Here is an 18,727-nt window from a genome sequence, read left to right on the forward strand (position 1 = left end):
AGAGCAAGGGCCTCAGTCATCTGGGCCTTGTTAGGCTCTGCACGTTCGTTAATAAATGAGAGAGTTCAGCTTGTGTGAAAAATGTGGGCAGTGGGTACAAAACTGTGGAAAGAGCAGCTGGCAGTGGTTTACTGGCCAATGGGTGGATTATAGGTGCAATTTCAAAGGGATCTGTCCTGGGATGTTTTGTTAGCGGCCTTCAGAGAGGGCATTCATCGGGGAGCAACTGCAACCAAGTACATTGGAGAATAACATAAGAATTGAAAATCCTCTTAAGAAATTGCTTGGAAAGCACAAAACGTAACCGAAAAAACAAGGAACAGGAGTTGGTTTTGCAGGCAGGGTTAACACATTGCACGCACAGAGGCTGGGGCACTGCTCAGAGTGCACCACAGGCAGCAGCTGAGGGGGAAACAGAGGACAGCTGGGGGCAATCGCTGACGGCACCGGGAGAGGTGGACAGATCACAGCTGGTTGTCATAAAGAAAGCACGTTGCAGGGACATGGTAACAGCCATCAGCTGCGAAAGGGCACTACAACACAGGAAGAGTAAGAGAAGACTTCCCTGGGCAGGGAGCACCAGGTTCTTCTTTCAGCAAGGAATTTTCAGATCAGGGGATGATTGATATTCATATATATATATACATACATATTTCAGCAAGGAATATTCAGATGCTGAGGAGGCTGTAGGGCTGCTTGGGTGCTGCCAATCCCTGAGAGCAGGGCTAAGGGAAGCCCTACAAAAGGGATCCAGAGCCACCAGTACATGGGAAAACTTTTTGGTGTCCTACATAAGAAAAGGAGCTAAAGGGAGAAAGGTCTAAGGAGTTAATGGTGTACAATAACTCGCTGGCAGGGACTGGATCAAGTAAATGAAAATCCACCAACAACTTGCTCTTCCATTTATATTCGGTAATGACGCCAGTCCTCTTCTAATGCACACAAGTGTTTTCTGCTCACTAGCCATGTTCATGTCTACAAGCGCCTATTGATCTGTTGTCTCTCTTCCCCTTCTTCCAAAGGAAAAAATAACCGCACGGTTCAGTAATGCATGGGCTGTGCTACACGATGAAAATAATCCGAGGCGCTTACACGCTGAAGTAAATTTAGCTTAACATAAAAATAACCGTCACAAATTTGAAATGTCTGTTTTACAATTAATGTCAGGCATAAATTTTTTTTCTTAGTGTGCACCAATTCGGCAGGCCGGCCAAAGCGGTGAAGGCACACCTTCCCGCACCGCTCCGGGTCTCGCAAACGTCCCCTTCGACTTTCACTCCTTCCCTGCGGGCTGCCCCCGCTCCCGCCACCCGGGCGCTCCCGCGGCTCGGCTGCCCGCGGCGCTGCTCCGGCCCGGCTGCAGCCCGGCTGCGTTATTCACGGCGCACCGCGTGAATAATTGATATGGAAATCGCAGCGCGCTGCGGGGGGGCGCGCCCCGGCCCCGGCCCTCGCCCTGCCCTCTCCCGGCCCCGGCCCGCCGGAGCGGTGCGCGGCCGCGGGGCGGCGCGGAGCCCGCACGGGGCCGCCCCGCGCCCTCCCCGCCCCGCGGCGCCGTCCCGCCCCCGGCGGCGGCGGGTCCCTGCAGGGGGCCGGGCCGGGCCGGCGGCGCGGCGGGAGCAGGTGCGGGGCCGCCCGGCACGGCGGGGGCGGAGCGGGGGGCGGTGGGGGGGCCGGGCCGGCAGGTGGGGGCTGCCGGGAGCTGGAGGGCGCGGGCCGGGCGGGCTGCCCGCCTCGGAAGGTGCGGCCAGCGGGCTGCGGCGGGAGGCGCACGGCGGCGGCGGTCCCCGCAGCCCGGGCCGCGGAGGGGCCGGCGGGTCCCCGTGCTGCAGAGCCAGATGTGTGGGACGGGGGGCTGCGAGGGGCCGGCGGGGGGGTGCTGGGGGCTGCCGCCGCCGCTGCTGCCGCGGCCGGGGGGGGACCCTTAGCTGTGCGGGAAGCGGGGAAGCCGCGTCGGGAGCTGTTATTTTCCTCTCCTCCTTCCTTTGCCTTCCCTCTCCTCCCTCCCTCCTCCTCCTCCTCCTCACCAAAACCGGGAGAGGAGGCGTGTTCGTACAGCCTTGCTGCACCGGTTTTGCTTGGTTTGTTGTTGCAGGGTTTGGTTCGCAGGGTGTTTTGTGTTCGGTTGGTTTGGGGTTTTGGTTTGTTTTTTCTTTTTCTTTTTTTCTTTCCTCCCTTTTCTTCCCCCGCTTTGGCCCATTGCATGCTCGGATCCGGCTGGATCCTTCCTTTTATTTTCGGCGGTGCCTCTCGGAGGGGGGAAGGGAGAGCGGGGATGAGTGCAGCTTGACGCACAGGCGAGGGGAGGGGGGGCACCGCCGGCAGCTGCAGCGGTTCGTGGCCGCAGGGTGCGGGTGAGAAGGGGAGCGAGCGAGGGGCTCGCCCGGTGCCCCCCCCCTTTCTTCGCCCCTCTCCTTCCTCCCCTCCTTTCCTCCCTCCCTCCCCCATCCGTCTCCTGCCGGCGCCGGCTGGGAGCGTGTGTGCGATAGATTACGTTGCAAGGTGTGTGTGCGCGGAGGAGCGGGAGGGAAGGACTCGCGAAGGAGCCGGGGCTGCCCCAGCCCCCCCCTATGTGAGCCCCCCCGGGCGGCTGGATGGCGATAGACCGGCGCCGCGAGGCGGGCGGCGGGGGCCGGCCGCTGCCGGAGGAGAACGGCTCGGTGCCGGGGGCCGTGGGGGGGGGCGCCGCCGCCGCCCCCCCGGGGCCGCCCCCCGCCAGCGCCGCCGGGGCCGAGATCCAGGCGGTGCCGGTGCTGCCACCGCCGCCCGCCGCCGCCTGCAGCCCGCTGCTCCTCGACTACGACGGCTCGGTGCTGCCCTTCCTCGGGGGGCTCGGCGGCGGGTACCAGCGGACCCTGGTGCTGCTCACCTGGGTGCCGGCCCTCTTCATCGGCTTCAGCAAGTTCTCGGACTCCTTCCTCCTGGACCAGCCCGACTTCTGGTGCCGGGAGGCGGACGGGCAGGGCAACTGGAGCGGGTCGCTGGCGCCTGGCCACGCCAACCGCAGCGGCAACGGCAGCATCTTCCCCCCGCCCGGGCTGCCCACCCCCGCGGGGGGCAACGCCAGCGAGTGCGACTGCCACGAGTGGCACTACCGCATCCGAGCCGGCCTCGTCCAAAACGTCGTGAGCAAGGTGAGACAGGCGGCTTCCCTCAGCCCCGCTCCCCATCCAGCCCTCGCGGACCCCCCCGGCCTTCCCCCGGCACCCCTCGGCACCCCCTGCGTAGTGTGTGTCCCCAGGGCGAGGGGCACAGCTGGAGGCGATGCGGATCTGCCCGTCCATCAGGCACCCCGCGGGTCACCCTCCCGCCAGGAGCGAGTCCTGCATCCCCGTAATCCTTTCCCTCCCTGGGCGTCCGGCCGGTGGGTTTGTACCTGGGTGCTGGCTGCGGCACTGAGCTGCAAAGTTAGATCCTGGAATAGAGTTCCCGGTGGCTCTTGGGGATCCCAGCGGTGTCAGCTGGCCTGCCGTCTCGGGACGTGGGCATCTGCGGAAGAGATGCTGTGGGCCAGCATCGCCACTGCGAGGGGAAAGGCTTGTGGAGAAGGCTGTGGTTGTGATATCGCTCGTCTTTGTGCAAGCGTACCAAACCAGCCGCGCAAACCAAAAACCAGGTTGACTTTTGGGGATGCTGATGAGGTGGTCACTGTTGGGAGGAAAATGAGACAAAGTTCTGCCAAATTCTTCTCGTTTTGTACTTACTCCCTTGATAACTGTTTCGGTAGAGCAATAAAAGAAGAAATGTCTCACACAAGTTGTTGTCCTCCAGAGGCGGAAAGTGCATACTGCTCTGTTTTGTGTTTCCTAATGTAATGGCTAAGGTGGAAAATTTCTAGTGAGGAGGAATGCGCCGCTTTCTGCTCTTACTTTATATTTGCTGAGTAGTGCATGCAAAAACACGCCTGCCTTTTCACCTGAAAGCTTTTGCGTGTTTATGGTACCAGCCCTGCGAAAGCCCTGCCAGCTGTGGATGGGCCTCGTTGGTATTGACAAGCAACTGGAGGTCTTGGAAATGTAAAATGCAACTGTTATACCAGGAAAGTAGTTCCCTTAATCTCAAGACCCCCTCCCTGAGATCAGCAAAAATTACTTCCTGCCTGAGAGCAGTTTTAGATTAACTGTGTTTATCTAGCTGGGAGAAAGAATTGCAGCAATAATCAGATGACCGGTGTAGTTGTGCTTTGGTCAGCCAGCATGTGTTCATATTTAATCATTGAAAAATCATTTCAGTTTCTCTTGTGTCCCTTGAAAACATGTGCAGCAGGGAAAAAGCAGGTAGTGCAAATCCCTCAAAACCTTAAACCCAGAATGTATTAAAAAAAAATCCAGCTACACGCCTTTCATGAGAAAAATACAGGCACATGGTGGACTTGAATGGTTGGTGATGTAGCAGTGAATAATGAAATTTGACATTTGAGAGGCATATTTTCTTCTGTTTATAACTAGGACTGAGCTATTAATGTGTTTTAGGGTTTAATGCTGATGCTTAAGCGCAAAAAAGATGATCTTGAAATATTTCTTTTTAGTGACACTGTAAAATAATTTTTTTTAATGTTTGAATCTTTTGAAGGTCGTCATCAAGTTGGCCACAAAAGGTCGAGGGAGAGTTAGTTTGCTATCTTGCATGCTTCTTTAAAAACAATAAAAAAAAGCGTTCTTTGGAAGAACTTGTGGTAAAGGGCAGATCAATTTTAAGGGATAAATAAACATCTGTGGTCCCTGCTGTCTTGTTTTCTATTAGAAAGAAAAATAGCCATCTTTTGAGACTACGGGTTTTTCCAGTGTAGAGTTTTTATTTTTGTTGTATGCTTACTTCAAAAAACTTGGCAGCTTTTTTGCTTTGATTTGTAATCCTGCTAAATTATAATTAGGCTGTTTTCTCAGGGTCAGGATTCCTGCTTCGTTTGTGCTTTGGGTTTGTTTTGGGGGTTTTCTGGGTGGGTGTGTTGTCTGTTTTTATCCTAATGAAGAAAGAGGAAAACCCCAGGCAGAATATCAGTGTAGCTTAATTTGGACTTCCTTTCTTATAAACCCCCAGGAGGTCTGATACTGTGGGAGCAATTCTCGTAACTGCTGACTTCTCTTACATGCATCTTACTGTCCTTTGTGAGAAGGAGCAGCCCTGGATAAATTCAGAAGACTGGATGTTCAGATCTCCCTTAAGTCCCCTCAAAAATACATCTGTTTCTGTAATGTATTATGCAATGTTCTCATCTTTCTAAATAGAGATTTATTAAATCTTAGTCTAATATACGGTCATCTGTGTAGTAGCCAGGGTTATATTGAAATATTGTAAAGAGAGCCAAAAGTATATTAATAAAAAATGCACTTCTGTTTCGCCAGTAAATCCCCTTGTTCTCATCTTCAGCAGTCCAAGCTAATCGCTGCTGGGTGCTCCATTGTTGCATCGTCTTCAGAAACAATGAAACAATTGTGGTTATTTAGCACAAAGCATATTTCCCGTTCTGCATTTTGTTCATATATGTGCGTGTGAGATGTCACTGTCCCCTGTTCCTTGGGAGCAGATAGCTGTCCTTAAACTGTGTGAAGTTTCACTGTCTCCATATCCGCTCTCCTGCTGGTACCCTTCAGCAGGTGGTGCTTCTCTGTCCAGGCTTTCTCAGCTCTCCCTTCCCTGACGCCCTTTTTCTTCTAGCCTGTGTCATGCTTGGGATTGATGTAGTGGAGATTTTGCTGTTTCCAGCTGTGCTTTGCTTAGCCCCGCTTCTCCTTGAGTCTTCGCTGGAGCCAAGGGTGGCATTGCACCTTCCTTGAAGAGTGGCATTGCCACGCTTGGTGCTGCCACTGTCCTGACCTCCTTGACTGAGTCACTGGGAACGGTACTTTTTATAGTGCTGCCAGTCATTAGAACTGGAAATGGTAATAAAGGGCGTACTGCTTATTATTTAACGCTGTTGAAATACATATAGCGAAGAGGTCAGATGCATAATTTAACCACAGGGATTCCAGTGGCCATATTAAATCACCCATCTGAGCTAATGCCCTGACTTGGTACATAAATCTTGGACTTTAGCTTGGTTTGTACATAAATATTTTCCTTTAGGACAATTCACTTGTAAGGCTTTTTTCACTGCTAAATGCTTATTTGAGGATTTTCACCTGTTTTTTATCACAACATCGCCATTACCACACTGCTATAAACAGAGCACATGTGTATTGTTTGAGATATGTACCCTGAGCTAGCCTTTAGGCAAAAGGCTAGTAAAAAAACCCAGAATTGTCTTTTAAATGGCCTATGTATCTTGCCACAGTCCAAAGGAAGGATGCTGAGAAATACTCTTCTTTTTTGCTGTGGGAAAACCTACGGTCTTATTTTACCCATTTGCAAAGTGATACTTCAAGTAAATTATTGTCATTATGTTGGTTGTTGCATTAATGCTAACTAAACATAACTTAGCGTTGAAGCCTGGCAGGAGGTTGGAGTGTGTACTCAGCAGGGACCTTTCTAACTCTCTCAACTCCTTTAGTGCCTGGAGCTTCTGATCATCTGCAAAGCCAGCTGTAATCTTGGGGCAAAGTTTTCACAGAGGCTTTTAGTTACAGGACTGATGGCTGTTGGTTTTTTCCCTCAGTTACTAGGATGACCTGTCTGCTGTGTTCAATCACATCATGCCATTATGCGGTGGGGTGGTTTGTAGTTCTAAATGCTAATTTGTGTAATGGACACCAAAAGCTGACAATGGGCAAGGACTGAGGCTTGATTAGATTGCAGCGGTTGATGGCACAGCATCCCTCGGTGTGCAACCACAGCATTCCAGATCATTCCACCTCTTGGGGGTGGCATAGAGGGAAGTGGTTAGTTGAGGGCTGTGTTTTAATCACTCAGAGCAATTGTGTAATAATATTTAATGTCTAGTCACAAGGGAATTCCTCTTGTGGCTGCCCTTCTGCTCCAGATGCCTTGTTTTGCTGCAGTGCTGTTCTCTTGGCTCTCAACTTCCCGCTTGATTTAGGTTGAGTCATCTTCTTTCCCAAGTAACGTGCCATCATTTTACCTATTTGCCACTGATTAGATCATTCTTCTGCCAGTTTGGCTGAGCCTCTAGCAAACTGTCCCCTCTGAAAAAGTGGAGCTTAATTCAGGAGAGCCAAATGGTCCAGGGGCAGCACTGCCATGCAGTACTGTCTTGGTGTGAAGTTGGATCTGTTTGGGCTGTGATGTGATGATCTTTGCTTCTGTGCCCTACCAGCCTTTCTTTCCCTTGCTTTTCTGGCAGTTCTGACACTTCCCTGGACATGCCTGAGCTGATTCAGCTTGCTAACCTGGTAGAAAACTCACTCTTTAAACACATTATTATTATTATTGTTGTTGTTGTTATTATTATTATGATTACTATTATTGTTGTTGTTATTAACATCATCTCTTTTCTGGGTTTTTCTGCTGGGTTAATGAAGTGAATTGGCTCTGTGCAATGACATGTGCTGTAGACCGTGGTGATGTCTCATGGGATTATTGCAGGTATCTGCAAGTAGCCAGAAATGGTACAACAAAAAAATCTCTGTGTGGTAATAGTGATGATAAATTTATAAATTTGGCACTGCTTGTGGGGTGATGTTTCTTGGGGTAGGGGATAGGGGTGCAACTCGAGTAAACTTTCAGAGTCTAGTTCCTAATTAATTTGAAGGGATCACTCTAATGAGGTCCTTCCCAAAGTAAGAGCTGTTCTACCCTTACTGCCTCCCATTTGTGCCTGGAATCTCACCTGTTTTTGCATATCCTCCAGCTGGCTGGTCTCTGCAAAGAGACTTCAGGAATGCTGATGCTTCTTTCTCCTCCCCCTGCCCCCCCTGCAACTGCCAGGATTTGTCTTGTCAGTGTTGGTTCCTGGCTGACTGGCTTCTACCTAGTCCCGAATCAATGAAGTCCTTGAGTTACGGTACCCAGCGCAGTGGTTGGGTCAGATGCAGCAAGATCAAAGCCAGTGTGTCACCCACACCTTTGATTCCCTTCTGCAGATTGAAAGAGGTGTAGAGACCTGCAAGGCAGACACTTGCAAAGGGTGGAAAGACTTCTAAATTTCTTTTAGGCAAGGCTTTGAAATTACTGTCTGCTTCGAATGGGTGCTGGAGGTCAACGAGTCCCTGTGATCAGAGGTATCCAGAAATCTGGGCAGACCAGAGCAAATGTCTACTACAATTTTTTTATGGCTTCATCATCTATGGAAGAGATCCCAAACTTTTCCCCCCCCCCCCCCCCCCCTTTCCTCTGTGAGTTAGCTGATGAGGAGTTCCTGGCCTGAGCACTTGCAGGCTTGAGAAACCTCTTTGTTAAAGAGGGAGCAAGGAGAGCTGGAAGAGATCCCAAACTTTCCCCCCCCCCCCCCCCCCCCTTTCCTCTGTGAGTTAGCTGATGAGGAGTTCCTGGCCTGAGCACTTGCAGGCTTGAGAAACCTCTTTGTTAAAGAGGGAGCAAGGAGAGCTGACAGCCCGTCCCGCTGCAGCTGCCGTGTGGCTGCCCGTACACACCGCACGCGGTGATGGAGGCTCCCAGATATCAGGGTGCTGGTGAACAACACCCTAAAACAACAGGGCAAGTTTCCATCCAAGTTGTGTGAAGGAAGGGGATGTTTTGGGAACAGGACCTGCCTGCAGTTTCTCAGTGGTGAGAAACTGTCCTCTGCCTGCCCAGAAACAGCAAATTGCCTGATGTTTGAGAGAACCAAATGTGATATCGCCACGCACAAATACTTGTTTAGTGAGGCTGGGTACTGTTTTTATTTATCTGAGGCTGGTGTTATGTATGGGCCAAAAAACTTCGAAGCAGTTGGTCTAGAAAACAGACTGGGTTAAGACCGATACTGACGTCAGAACTCAAGTAGTCTCAGGTTCCCTATCTGGTATGGATTATTTTTTTTCACTAGAGGCATGTACATAGAGTTAATGTTTATTAGCACCCTTAAGATAAAGTGTCTCACATACAGGAATCTGATTTCAGCCTGCCACAAACAATTTCTAGTATTGTTAGAACTAACAGTGATCCTCCAGGAAGGTAATTTTGTATTGAAATATCTTAAAAGTCATTCTCAGCTTTCCAAGACTTGCTATTGAGTCTTTCATATTCCTCATTTTCTGTATGTATGTCAAACAACTGCTTTTTTTTTTTTTTTTCCTGGATGGACGTGATGTTTGAAATGGTTGGGGTTTTATTTGTTTGTGTTTCCACTCCCTAACACACATTGTATCTCCGTCATTAAGTTTAAATATACAGACCCTGCCCATGCTGTGGCAGAAGTTGCAGGCTACGGTGTGTGTTTACCAGGTGCTAATGCGGTCTAAACCTGAATTTCTGAAGTGCACCAACAGTTTTACCTCTTCTTACTCTGGCTACAAGAGTGCCATTACAAAAACATGACCTCATGTTTTTCTCAAAGCGTTTGTCACAGAGGAAGGCGTCTAATTTGGAGTCAGTTCTGATGGTAACGTTAAGATGAGGATTACAGACCAGCCAAACATGAAGGTGTTCGGGTTTTTTTAAATGAAATAATATCTGGAATGGCATGGGACTTTACGGTTTTCCTTAACTTATAAACTTTTGGCCATACTAATGGTGCAAAGTCTTAAATTAAGGTTTTCCAAATAAATTCTAGAGAGCTGCTAAATTGAGAAAGTGCTGAAAGGGTGTCAGAGCTGTTGTGTACCTTGTCTTTTTTTTTCCCCACGTCAGTCTGTTTGTTTCCCCTCAGTCTGTTTCCCCTCTGTGCTACCTGGCATCCCTGCTTGGGACAGTTGCTCCCTCCCTTTCCTACTCTCTCCTCCTCCTCTTCTGCAGCACAGCCTGGCTGGCGTTGGGTTACCCGCCAGTAACTGCGGAATTAATTAGGCTGAGGTCTGGGTGTAGAGGAAAGGAGTGGGGTTTGCTGTAGACGATGCGTAGAAAATCAGGGAATGCTGTCACAGGAGGATGCTGCAGCTTTGCAGCAGTGCAGTGTTCAGGTGTTGCACTGAATTCTCTCAGAACAGCTTCTCTTGGGCTCTGCTCACCTCAACTCTGAAATGTGTGCTTAGCTCCTGTAATGCAATTTAGTTTTATTTTTTTTCCTAGCTGACTTTTGAACAGCAGATGACCTTGTGTGCCCTCTGAATTCTCTTTTAAAGCCAAGTGGGAAGGAAGGAACCTAAAGGAAAGAGAAAAGTTTAAGACCCTTCCGGAACATGTCATCAGGATGTGTTGTGGAGGCATCCAGGCAAGACCAATGTCAGTGTCTGGTAACTGCTCAGTGCCATACTGGAGTTGTGCTGGCCCATTCCCAGTGTAGGTGCTGCGGAGCCTGCCGTGCCACCAGCCTGTAAAACCTGGCAGACAGCGATGATTCATGTAGGCATGGAGTAGCTCCCGCTGATCCCAGCCACATCATACCTGCTGGGAATGCGCAAGTAGGTCTGCTCCTGTTCCCTGCAGTGGGAGAGGGCAAAATTGCAAAACTGCTGAGGGGTGAAGGGGTGCCTGGGGCTCCTTCCTGTAAGAGAAAAGTTTTTTTATTTTGTCTTTCAATTTGGCACAAGTGCCGGTTGTTCTACAGAAACACAAGAACAAATGATTAAATGGGCAAATATATCCTGATACTTGTTTCTGGGACACCCATCTCGATCCCCAAGTAGCAAAACCAGCAGAATCAGGAATGCTACATGTTAGATGTGGGGAAGTGGTGTTTGCCTTGTCCCGCAGCATGTGATTTATTGTTATTCCTGTGCTCTGTTTTCAGAGCAGGGTGGTCTTATTTCCTGGAAAAGGTTTTTTGGCTCCAGACGGTTGTGGGAGAGTTCATTTTGGCTCAAGGACTGTCTCCCTGTTTCTCTCCAGCACTCTGGAGCTGCCTGGTCTCTTCCTGGCCTCCAGACCAAAGTTCACGAATGTGTAGACAATGTCGCAATGTCCACCCTACAAATATTATTAAGAATAGGGAATGTAAATTAAACTATAAGACCGTTTCCACTGCTCTGTCTCCCAGGGCCATGTAAAACATTATCTGCTAGAACAATACAAGCTTGACAGACCTGTTGACCTGTTTTATATTTGATTTGTAAAACAAGTGGAATATTTTTCTCTTTTCTTCCTTCCCCTTTATATTTATTTAAATCTGAATTAATACTAGACTCTTTTTTTTTCTTTTTTCTTTTTTTTTTTTTTCCTCTCCTCCTTCCCTGAGTTATAATAGCTGTAGTCTTCAAATGATGAGAGGGCAGGGTCATGGCAGCAATAATTGCATGTCAAAATTAAGGTGTCTGATCTTTTTATCTATGGTGACTTTGAGCAAGTATTTCTCATGAAGAATGGCTTTGTCCTCTTGTCTCCTCCTTCCCCCTTCTCCATTTCAGAGTTTTATGTCATGCTTGACATTTTCAATTTCCACACACCCCCTACCCTCTGATTTTTAAAAAGGCCCAATAAGGCAGTAAATTAGGTTTTGCCATGTCGGCCCGCTCAAGGCTGTGCACGTGCAGTATGTTTTACACACGTGTGGCTTTGGGAGCCTTAAAAATACCAGTCCTCAAAGTGTTAACTTGTTTTCCATGATCAGATGATAGCAAATGTTAATATTTAACTAAAATGTTAGGGATTTTTTACGTATGCCTTCTATTTACAGTGCTTAGACCTCTTCTAAATACAAAGCTGATAACTAGTTTAACTTCTTATTTAGTTTGTTGTGAGGTCAGTCCCAGCACCACATACTTCCTTAACAATAAGGATTGCTGTCAGCTGGAAACTGAAGGCTGGCACTAAAAACATTTTTCTGTGTTTCAGTCCTAGTGATGGGTGGTGTTACTTCTGGTCTTTTCGTGCAGCCGGAGGGAGGCAAACAGCTATGGGACTTAGAGCAAAGAACAGGTTTAAAATTAAAGTCAGTTTTGTGACATTGGCTCCTAATGATGTCAGAATATGTGTAGAAAGGATACTTAATTGCAGCAGAGATATAAAAGAGAGATGATCCTGCTCCTGCTCTTTGGAAAATTATTAATATAGTGTTCATGAAAGCTGCAAGCAAGTTTTTGTATCTCCCAACTCTTTGATATTAAATGACATTATGGAGCTGAAAAAGCGAAGCAGATCTCATCAGATGAGAAACGAGTTAGTTGACTAATCTGGGGAGGGCGAAGGCTGGAGAAGATCAAAATGTCTCAGGATGAAGGGAACTCCTGCTACTGAAAATAAAAGAAATAATGATGAAGTGGGTGGTATATGTATGCTACTAAAATTGATTTAATCATGTTGAGTATTCAGAAGACTGTCATATGATTAACAAATCATATTTTAATTGTTACCATATTAGTGATGATTATTTACTTAGCAAACTTCCTTCTTCCCTGTCCCAGTGGGGAAAAGTAACAGATCTGTGATGAGAACAGGGTTGGGAACAGAAGATCTAATTGCTCCTGATTAAAACATGAAGTTAAAGGGTAGATGAAACTTTTCCCAGTTTTGTAGTGTTTTAGGTAGCATCTCATTATCTTGGGACTCTGCTGATGTGCTTGGTGGTTAGCTTGGAGGGTCTTTTTTGCTTATGGCATAGACTAAGGAATAATGTAGTGCCAAGTGTTCAGTTTAGAGTCTTTTCCAAGTTTGTTTCCTCACTCTGAAACAAAGTTGATTTGTGTCCTTTAGCATATTTGAAGTTTTGGGCTTGTTTTGCAATTGCAGTGTTGCTTGAGCCATCTCACCACACTGGGGAGATCTCTTACAGGTGAACCAGGACTGAAAGGTGTTAGATATGACACAGGGCACGCAGATGTGCGCGGTGCAGCTTGGCTGGCAGTCTGGAGCTGCTTCCGTGGGTGCAGACAGGAGATGCCCAGTTACGCACCCTTCTGTCAGCATCACCTTTCTGCTGCCGGGGGTGGGAACGGGGCGTGCACATACCGGGTGTGAGCAGGACAGCGTCGCCCTGCGGGGTGTAGTGGGGACCAACTAGTTTCTGGAATTAATTAATATAGAAGGCAGCGTATCTCTGCCTCTTGTTTGCAAGCAGCTTGACACAACCTGTGCCTTAGGTGTCCCATCTTCGTGACAGAACTGGAGTTTGCAAACCAGGAGGAAGTGCCATTTTATGTGTCGGTGTTCACGCAGTGATGTGTGGCACCAAGTGCTTTGTTTTTAAAGGCTTAAATACCAGTCTTAAAGAATATTCACTTCAAAAATTAATGTGGAAATTTCACAGTAAAGTCATGCATATCGGAAAACGCAGGTTTGAAGGAATTATTTCAGCAGCTTGAACCATGTTAAACTTCACAAACCATTAGTTTCTGGTTCAGAAACCAGGGAAATTTGTGAAGTCCACAGTTGTGCAGTCCTGTACTCTTTTGCGAGGATGGAAACTGTTTTCATAGGTATATGAAACTGCTTTCGTATGATGCTGCACAATCTAATTATATCTTTCTTGGAAGACTGCTAAGCATGTGTCCTCTGGCTCACACACCCTCTCCCCTCTCTCTCTCCCCTCCCCTCCTTAGGTCCCCAAAACCTTTGGCTTTGTGGTACTAGTCAAAAGTAGTTTCTTTGCTTGATTTTTTCCAAATGGTACATTGCTCAGGCCGTCAGTCATGGCTGTAGTTAAAGCAACCTGACCATTTCTATGTAGGTCACCTTGTGTTCACTGTTCACAAGTGATTTTTTTCCTGGGCTTCAGCTTTCCCTGCCAGGTGCCTGCCATGGTTAGAAATGGTTTACTGGTTTCTGAGAATGAAAGTGCTGTAAGAAAAATGAATTGGATAAGAAGCCAAACAGGACAATCCCTCGCTTCTATTGAGTTAGCAAGCTCCAGTGCTTGGGAATAGGGACCTGAGTTTTCTTGGGAAGAGGAAGGAGGCAGATGTTGAGCAAAAGGTGATACTCTGGTACCAACAGTATCTCTTTTGCTACCTGAGTAAAAGTTCTTACAAACTCGGATGGTTATAAACATATCAAAATACCAGTGTGTACTTGCTCAGTAGAAATTTATTTTAGAAGGATTTATCTTAAGAGGCCCTAAGCACTCAGACACTGGTCAGAGGTTTGGGGTTTTTCGTTTGGTTGGGGTTTTTTCTTCTTTTTCAGCAAAAGCATCCACTTACAATAAAGCTGAAGAAAGTTAGATGTGCTCAGCACTTGGAGGTCTAGTGTCACGCAGAGGGGAAGTAGCTTAAAAGTCAGGTGTTGGCTGTGGTGCGAGTTGAGGCATTCCAGTGCAGGTGATGTATGCCACTTACAGTGGCTGTTCAGAGAAAACAACAAAACCTTTCAATGGCTGGTTTGTTGTCTGTCTTGTGGATGTTCTTGTTCGGGTTTTTTTTAATGACTCTTCTGTTTTCCAGGTAAGTCCAGTTGTGTCCGAGAAAAAAGTAAGGAAAGATGTAGATGGGAGATGTTTGGTTCTGAATCTGGCTGGTCAAAGAAAGAGGAAATCATTCGTTTTTACACCTTCTTCTCAAGTCTTCCAGGATCATTTGGTTTTATATTTTTTACTCTTCTTAATGTCCCCATTTTGAAATGTGACCTTCTTGATGCACCCAGCTGGCTGTACTGGTGGTCAAAAAAATGCCAGGTGTTTGTTTCTTGGCTTTATCAACATTTAAAATACAGAACAGGGAGTGCTTTGCCCAGCTGTGATCTCAAAGGAGAGGCATTCTTACTCTGAACCTTGAAGGTTAAATAGTTTAAATGCTCTGTTGTTGCCATGGCTGAGAGTGAGATAGAGACACCTGTGGCAATAAAACCATCCCAACTCTAAGTGTTGTAGTTGTGCTGGCACATCCCTCTGGGAGATTCCTCCTGCAGCCTCTTTAGTGAGGTTTAACTGCACAGTTATTTTCTGTAGAGTTGAGCATCATACCACTTTCTGGAACTTGTACACATTCTTTAAAGTTAAAAATGCAGCCAGTGTCATCTTTGGCTGGGAGTTGAGAAAGGGAGCAACATTGTCCTGTAGCAGCCTGGAAGGAAATTTTGCTACAGTGGTCTCCTGGGGCTGCAACTATGAGTACTACTTGGATAGTTTAGTACTAGGAAAAGGCATTAGTTAGTAGTAGATACATTATGGTAGAAATACTGATTTTTTTAATTTTTTTTTTCTTTTGTAGTTATTTGGTTGTTTGTTTTTTTTTTTAGTGCTTGGTCTGCTGACTTGGAGCTTTTCCTCCAGGAGCAAGTACCTGGAGACTGTCTTGCTTTGTCTTACATATGTTGTATAAAAAGCGTAACTTTTTAAATTATTCTTCTTAAAAACATCTTTGTGGTTCGTATTTTTGGGGAGGAAAACACTAAGAGAATCTGAAGGCATCATAAATTTAAACTTTACTAGATTAGGTATTTATATAGAAGATGGATTCTAGTGCTGTGCAGGGAAAATTGACAAGGTTTGGTTATAAAAAGATGAAGCAGGAAGGAGAGGAACTAAGAAAGACGAGGTCTGACATACATGTCACCTCAGTGACAAATGATAGATTCTTATTTTCATGAACTGGTCTTAAAATTGCTATCTAATGTGCAGTGCAGCTTGTGGCTCTTCCCCAGGAGGTGTTTGGGGCTGCTGCGGTAAGCTGTGGCGTGTGATATGTAGAGGCTAGGGATCCCGGAGTGGGATCTTTTCTCCAGAGGTCCAAGAGGCCACGTGTGGTGTGTCGAGCACGTCATGTGCCTCAGGACAAGAGTCTGCAAGGGCCAGTGCAGCTGCCTGACTGGGGAAGGATTGAGGGTGCAGCTTCGTGCCTGGCTCAGGGCCTTCCAAGGCAGCAGCGTGAGCGACCCTCCGGTCTCCTCCTGCTCAAACCAATGCAGAGAGCAGTGGGAGCACGGCCACGGTCCACCCACAGACTGCTTGGGGAAGGGTTGGCTTGCTCTCAGCAGTGATCTGGGCATCAGTCACTGCAAGTGGACTGCAAACCCGCAGTGTGGGGAGAAGGTGTGCATATCCAGCTCCCCTCTCGTGGGCTCTTTGTACCAGGCTCCGGGCAAGTGTTGGACCAGAGCGTCTCTCCTCCCATCTCTTTGCTCTTTTTAGGACAGAAGGGTCTGCCTTGCACTTTTCCATGCAGTTAGGGTGAAGGTAGAAGAACCCTAATCCTTGGTAGGCATCTTACTATGACCTTTTTGCAGCGGGTATTCAGTGTGCTTAGATGCCATAGACAGCATTATGGCCTCTGGAGGACAAGGGCTTTCAAGGCAGGACCTCTTCATTGAGACAGTGTGTCTTTGCAGTAGCAAACACGCAGCAGGCTTTACATTTGTAACTTTTATAACTTAACCTCAGTGCAAATACCAGCTCGCTGCATGAGCTCTTTCCAGATTTTCACTCCTCGTAAAGAAGTTACAGAATGGTCGCTTTTTGGGTGCGTTTACCTTTTGCCAGATGTCCTTTGAAGCACCTCATGTTTCAGAGAGTCCTCCGTGTTGATGGGAAGCGGAGTGACTCACAGCACAGGTGGTGACTCACTGGTATCAGTTAAACATTAGGATCCTGAAGGTGTGACTCCTTAAGCTTTGACAATACTGTCACAACATGAAAAAAAAACACTTGCAATATATTGCACATCCGCAAAGGTGGCAAATTCTCTACATTGCTGTACTGCTATTAAAAAAAGAAACTTTTCTTGTTTAAATGTTCCCTTTCCACCAGCAAACTTTATATACAGTTATTTTTGTTTCAGCACAATACAGTCCTATTTATTTAATGAGTTATTGTTATATATGTTATAGCGTAACAATACAGTCCTATTTATTTAGTGAGAAAATCAGATCTTTGCATTAGGAGGATATGGAGATGGAGGACAGAAAGACAGGCAAAACTCAGGGACACAAAGAGAAATCCCAGGAAGCACTGTAAATTTAGCAGCATCCTTCCCTCAGGCTGAGTGCTGTTAACTCCCAAGGGGGACACCAGGGGGTTCAGCCAGAGCAGTTACAGGATTGGATGGTCCCCCAGTGCATCCTACCTTTTGTAAGAGATGGGAGAGGATTACTGTCCAGCCTCCTCCCAGGGCAGACTTGCTTGGGGTGCCACTTGAACTGTCATCGGTGCTGCCCAGCCAGCGCTTTGTTCTGCAGGCACACGGAAACCTGTCACCCCTTTCCCTGTGGAGCAAACCCGAGTGTCGTGTTTGTGGGGTGAAACTACTGGCACTTACAGCCAGACCTGCTGAGGCTCCGGCCACAGCCGTGCCGTGTGGGCACGTCCAATACACTCCGCACTGCCGAGCCCGGGTGTATGTATGGGGAAAGGCCGTGCAGATGCTATATAATGTTTGCTGTTTATTTCTAGGTCTTCAAAGCTAAGGCTACAGACCCCTGCCTTTGGCTTTTCTCTGGGGAAGGGAAGGGGCAGCATAGGTCTCTGGAAAAATTCCTGCACTTTCAGCATGACAAAGCCTTGCTGGTTTGCTCTCTGCTGTGTTAGATGGGTGGGGACTATATGCTAGCTATTAAATATGTATTTTGTCCTATTAATGTCATCTTTAACTCGGGCTGCTTTTGACGGCAGCATCCATGTTTTTCTTTTGTGTCTTCTCCTTATTTTTCTGTCTCTTTGCCAGTCGAACGCCCTGGTGGCACCCACCACTGTCCTGCCGAATTTATTTGGGATAATGGCTTCACAGTGACCTCTCTGGTTTGTGACAGCTGCCAGAGGAGAAACCAGGGTGTGCTGGAGCTCTCGGTACTCAGCAAGTAATTTGGGGTTATGGCAGATTCTCTGGAAGTTTGTGCTAAAGCAACTGTTGAAATATTTCAGTATTTACCAGTTCTGAGGGGTTTTAAGAGCGAGAGGCTGGGGGAAGGGCAGGGGCTGCCGTTGTGTGTCAGCACCCATGAGGCTGCTGGTGGGCTTGGGGACCAGCTCTGATTTACCCCGGCCTGCAGAGCGAGTGCTGAACCCAGGGCAGGGAAGGGCCCAGTGCAGGGTTTGCAAGGAAATACGTGTTTTTATTTTCAGAGCAGCTGGGGACTTGGGTAATAGCCTTAACAAACAAACATATGGTGACTAGCAGATAAGTTATCAAAAGGAGTGGGTGCATTTTAGGCACCACTGAAGGACGTGCTGATAGACTGACTTTTCTTCTGCTTTTAAACTCTTACTCTGTGTGCCGGTGTGCAAAAACAGTTTGACATCTGTTGTCCTGGCCTGAAATTTCACAACTGCCCTTCATGAGATTTGGGTTTTCCGTCCATGAACTTTTACCTATGTGCAATCTGGCAGTGCACATTCTCTGCCCGGGCCTCGTGCAAGGGCTGGCTACCTTTGACTAGCATTAGTAAGCTGTGAAAATGAAAAGGCACCAGACTATCTGCTTTTTCTTTTTGTAATTGGGTGAAATTACCATTCCTCTGACAACAGTAAAAGTAAAAATTAACAATTTGTAGAGATAGCCTTTAAAAAAGTGTTCGTGTATAAATATGACTAGTTTTAATAAAATCAATTTGTTCTCTAGAAATAAAGTATTTCACAGCTTTAAGCAGCGTATGCACCTTCTAGACTGTGAAAATAAACCTGGACCGTCTGAAAGCCTACCTTGGAGCTCATATATATCTCTCAAACTGTGTTTTGTTTGCAGCTTGTCTGGGCATATATTCTTCTTTGCTAACTGGAGATTGGGTCTGTAATCGCAAATACTAGGAATTGCATTTCCCCCACTTGCTAAACACTTCTGAAAAGTCAGCATCTTTGGAGAGCAATTCTCACTGCCTTGTTGAGCTGTTTGCTGCAAATAATTCATAGCTCTTTGGTGGAAAAATACTTGTT

At 47.3% G+C, this 18,727-nt stretch overlaps 1 protein-coding gene across 6 annotated transcripts in view; it reads left to right on the top strand.

The window, feature by feature from the left end:
• Positions 1-1,699: 1,699 nt before the first annotated feature.
• Positions 1,700-18,727, top strand: part of SLC22A23 (solute carrier family 22 member 23) — a 113,672-nt gene continuing 96,644 nt past the window's right edge. For 3 of the 6 annotated variants that reach the window (XR_005827197.1, XM_040588808.1, XM_040588809.1), the window contains exon 1: positions 1,861-3,134. Coding sequence is in view for 5 of the 6 variants with exons in the window: in XM_040588808.1 (XP_040444742.1) it covers positions 2,595-3,134 (540 nt within the window). In the remaining variant the exon portion in view is untranslated. Of the gene's footprint in view, positions 3,135-18,727 lie in introns of all 6 variants that reach the window. The other 3 variants (XM_040588811.1, XM_040588812.1, XM_040588810.1) reach the window with 3 other exon arrangements.

This window comes from Falco naumanni, chromosome 3 (assembly GCF_017639655.2).
Source record: "Falco naumanni isolate bFalNau1 chromosome 3, bFalNau1.pat, whole genome shotgun sequence".
In the NCBI taxonomy this organism is placed as follows: domain Eukaryota; kingdom Metazoa; phylum Chordata; class Aves; order Falconiformes; family Falconidae; genus Falco; species Falco naumanni.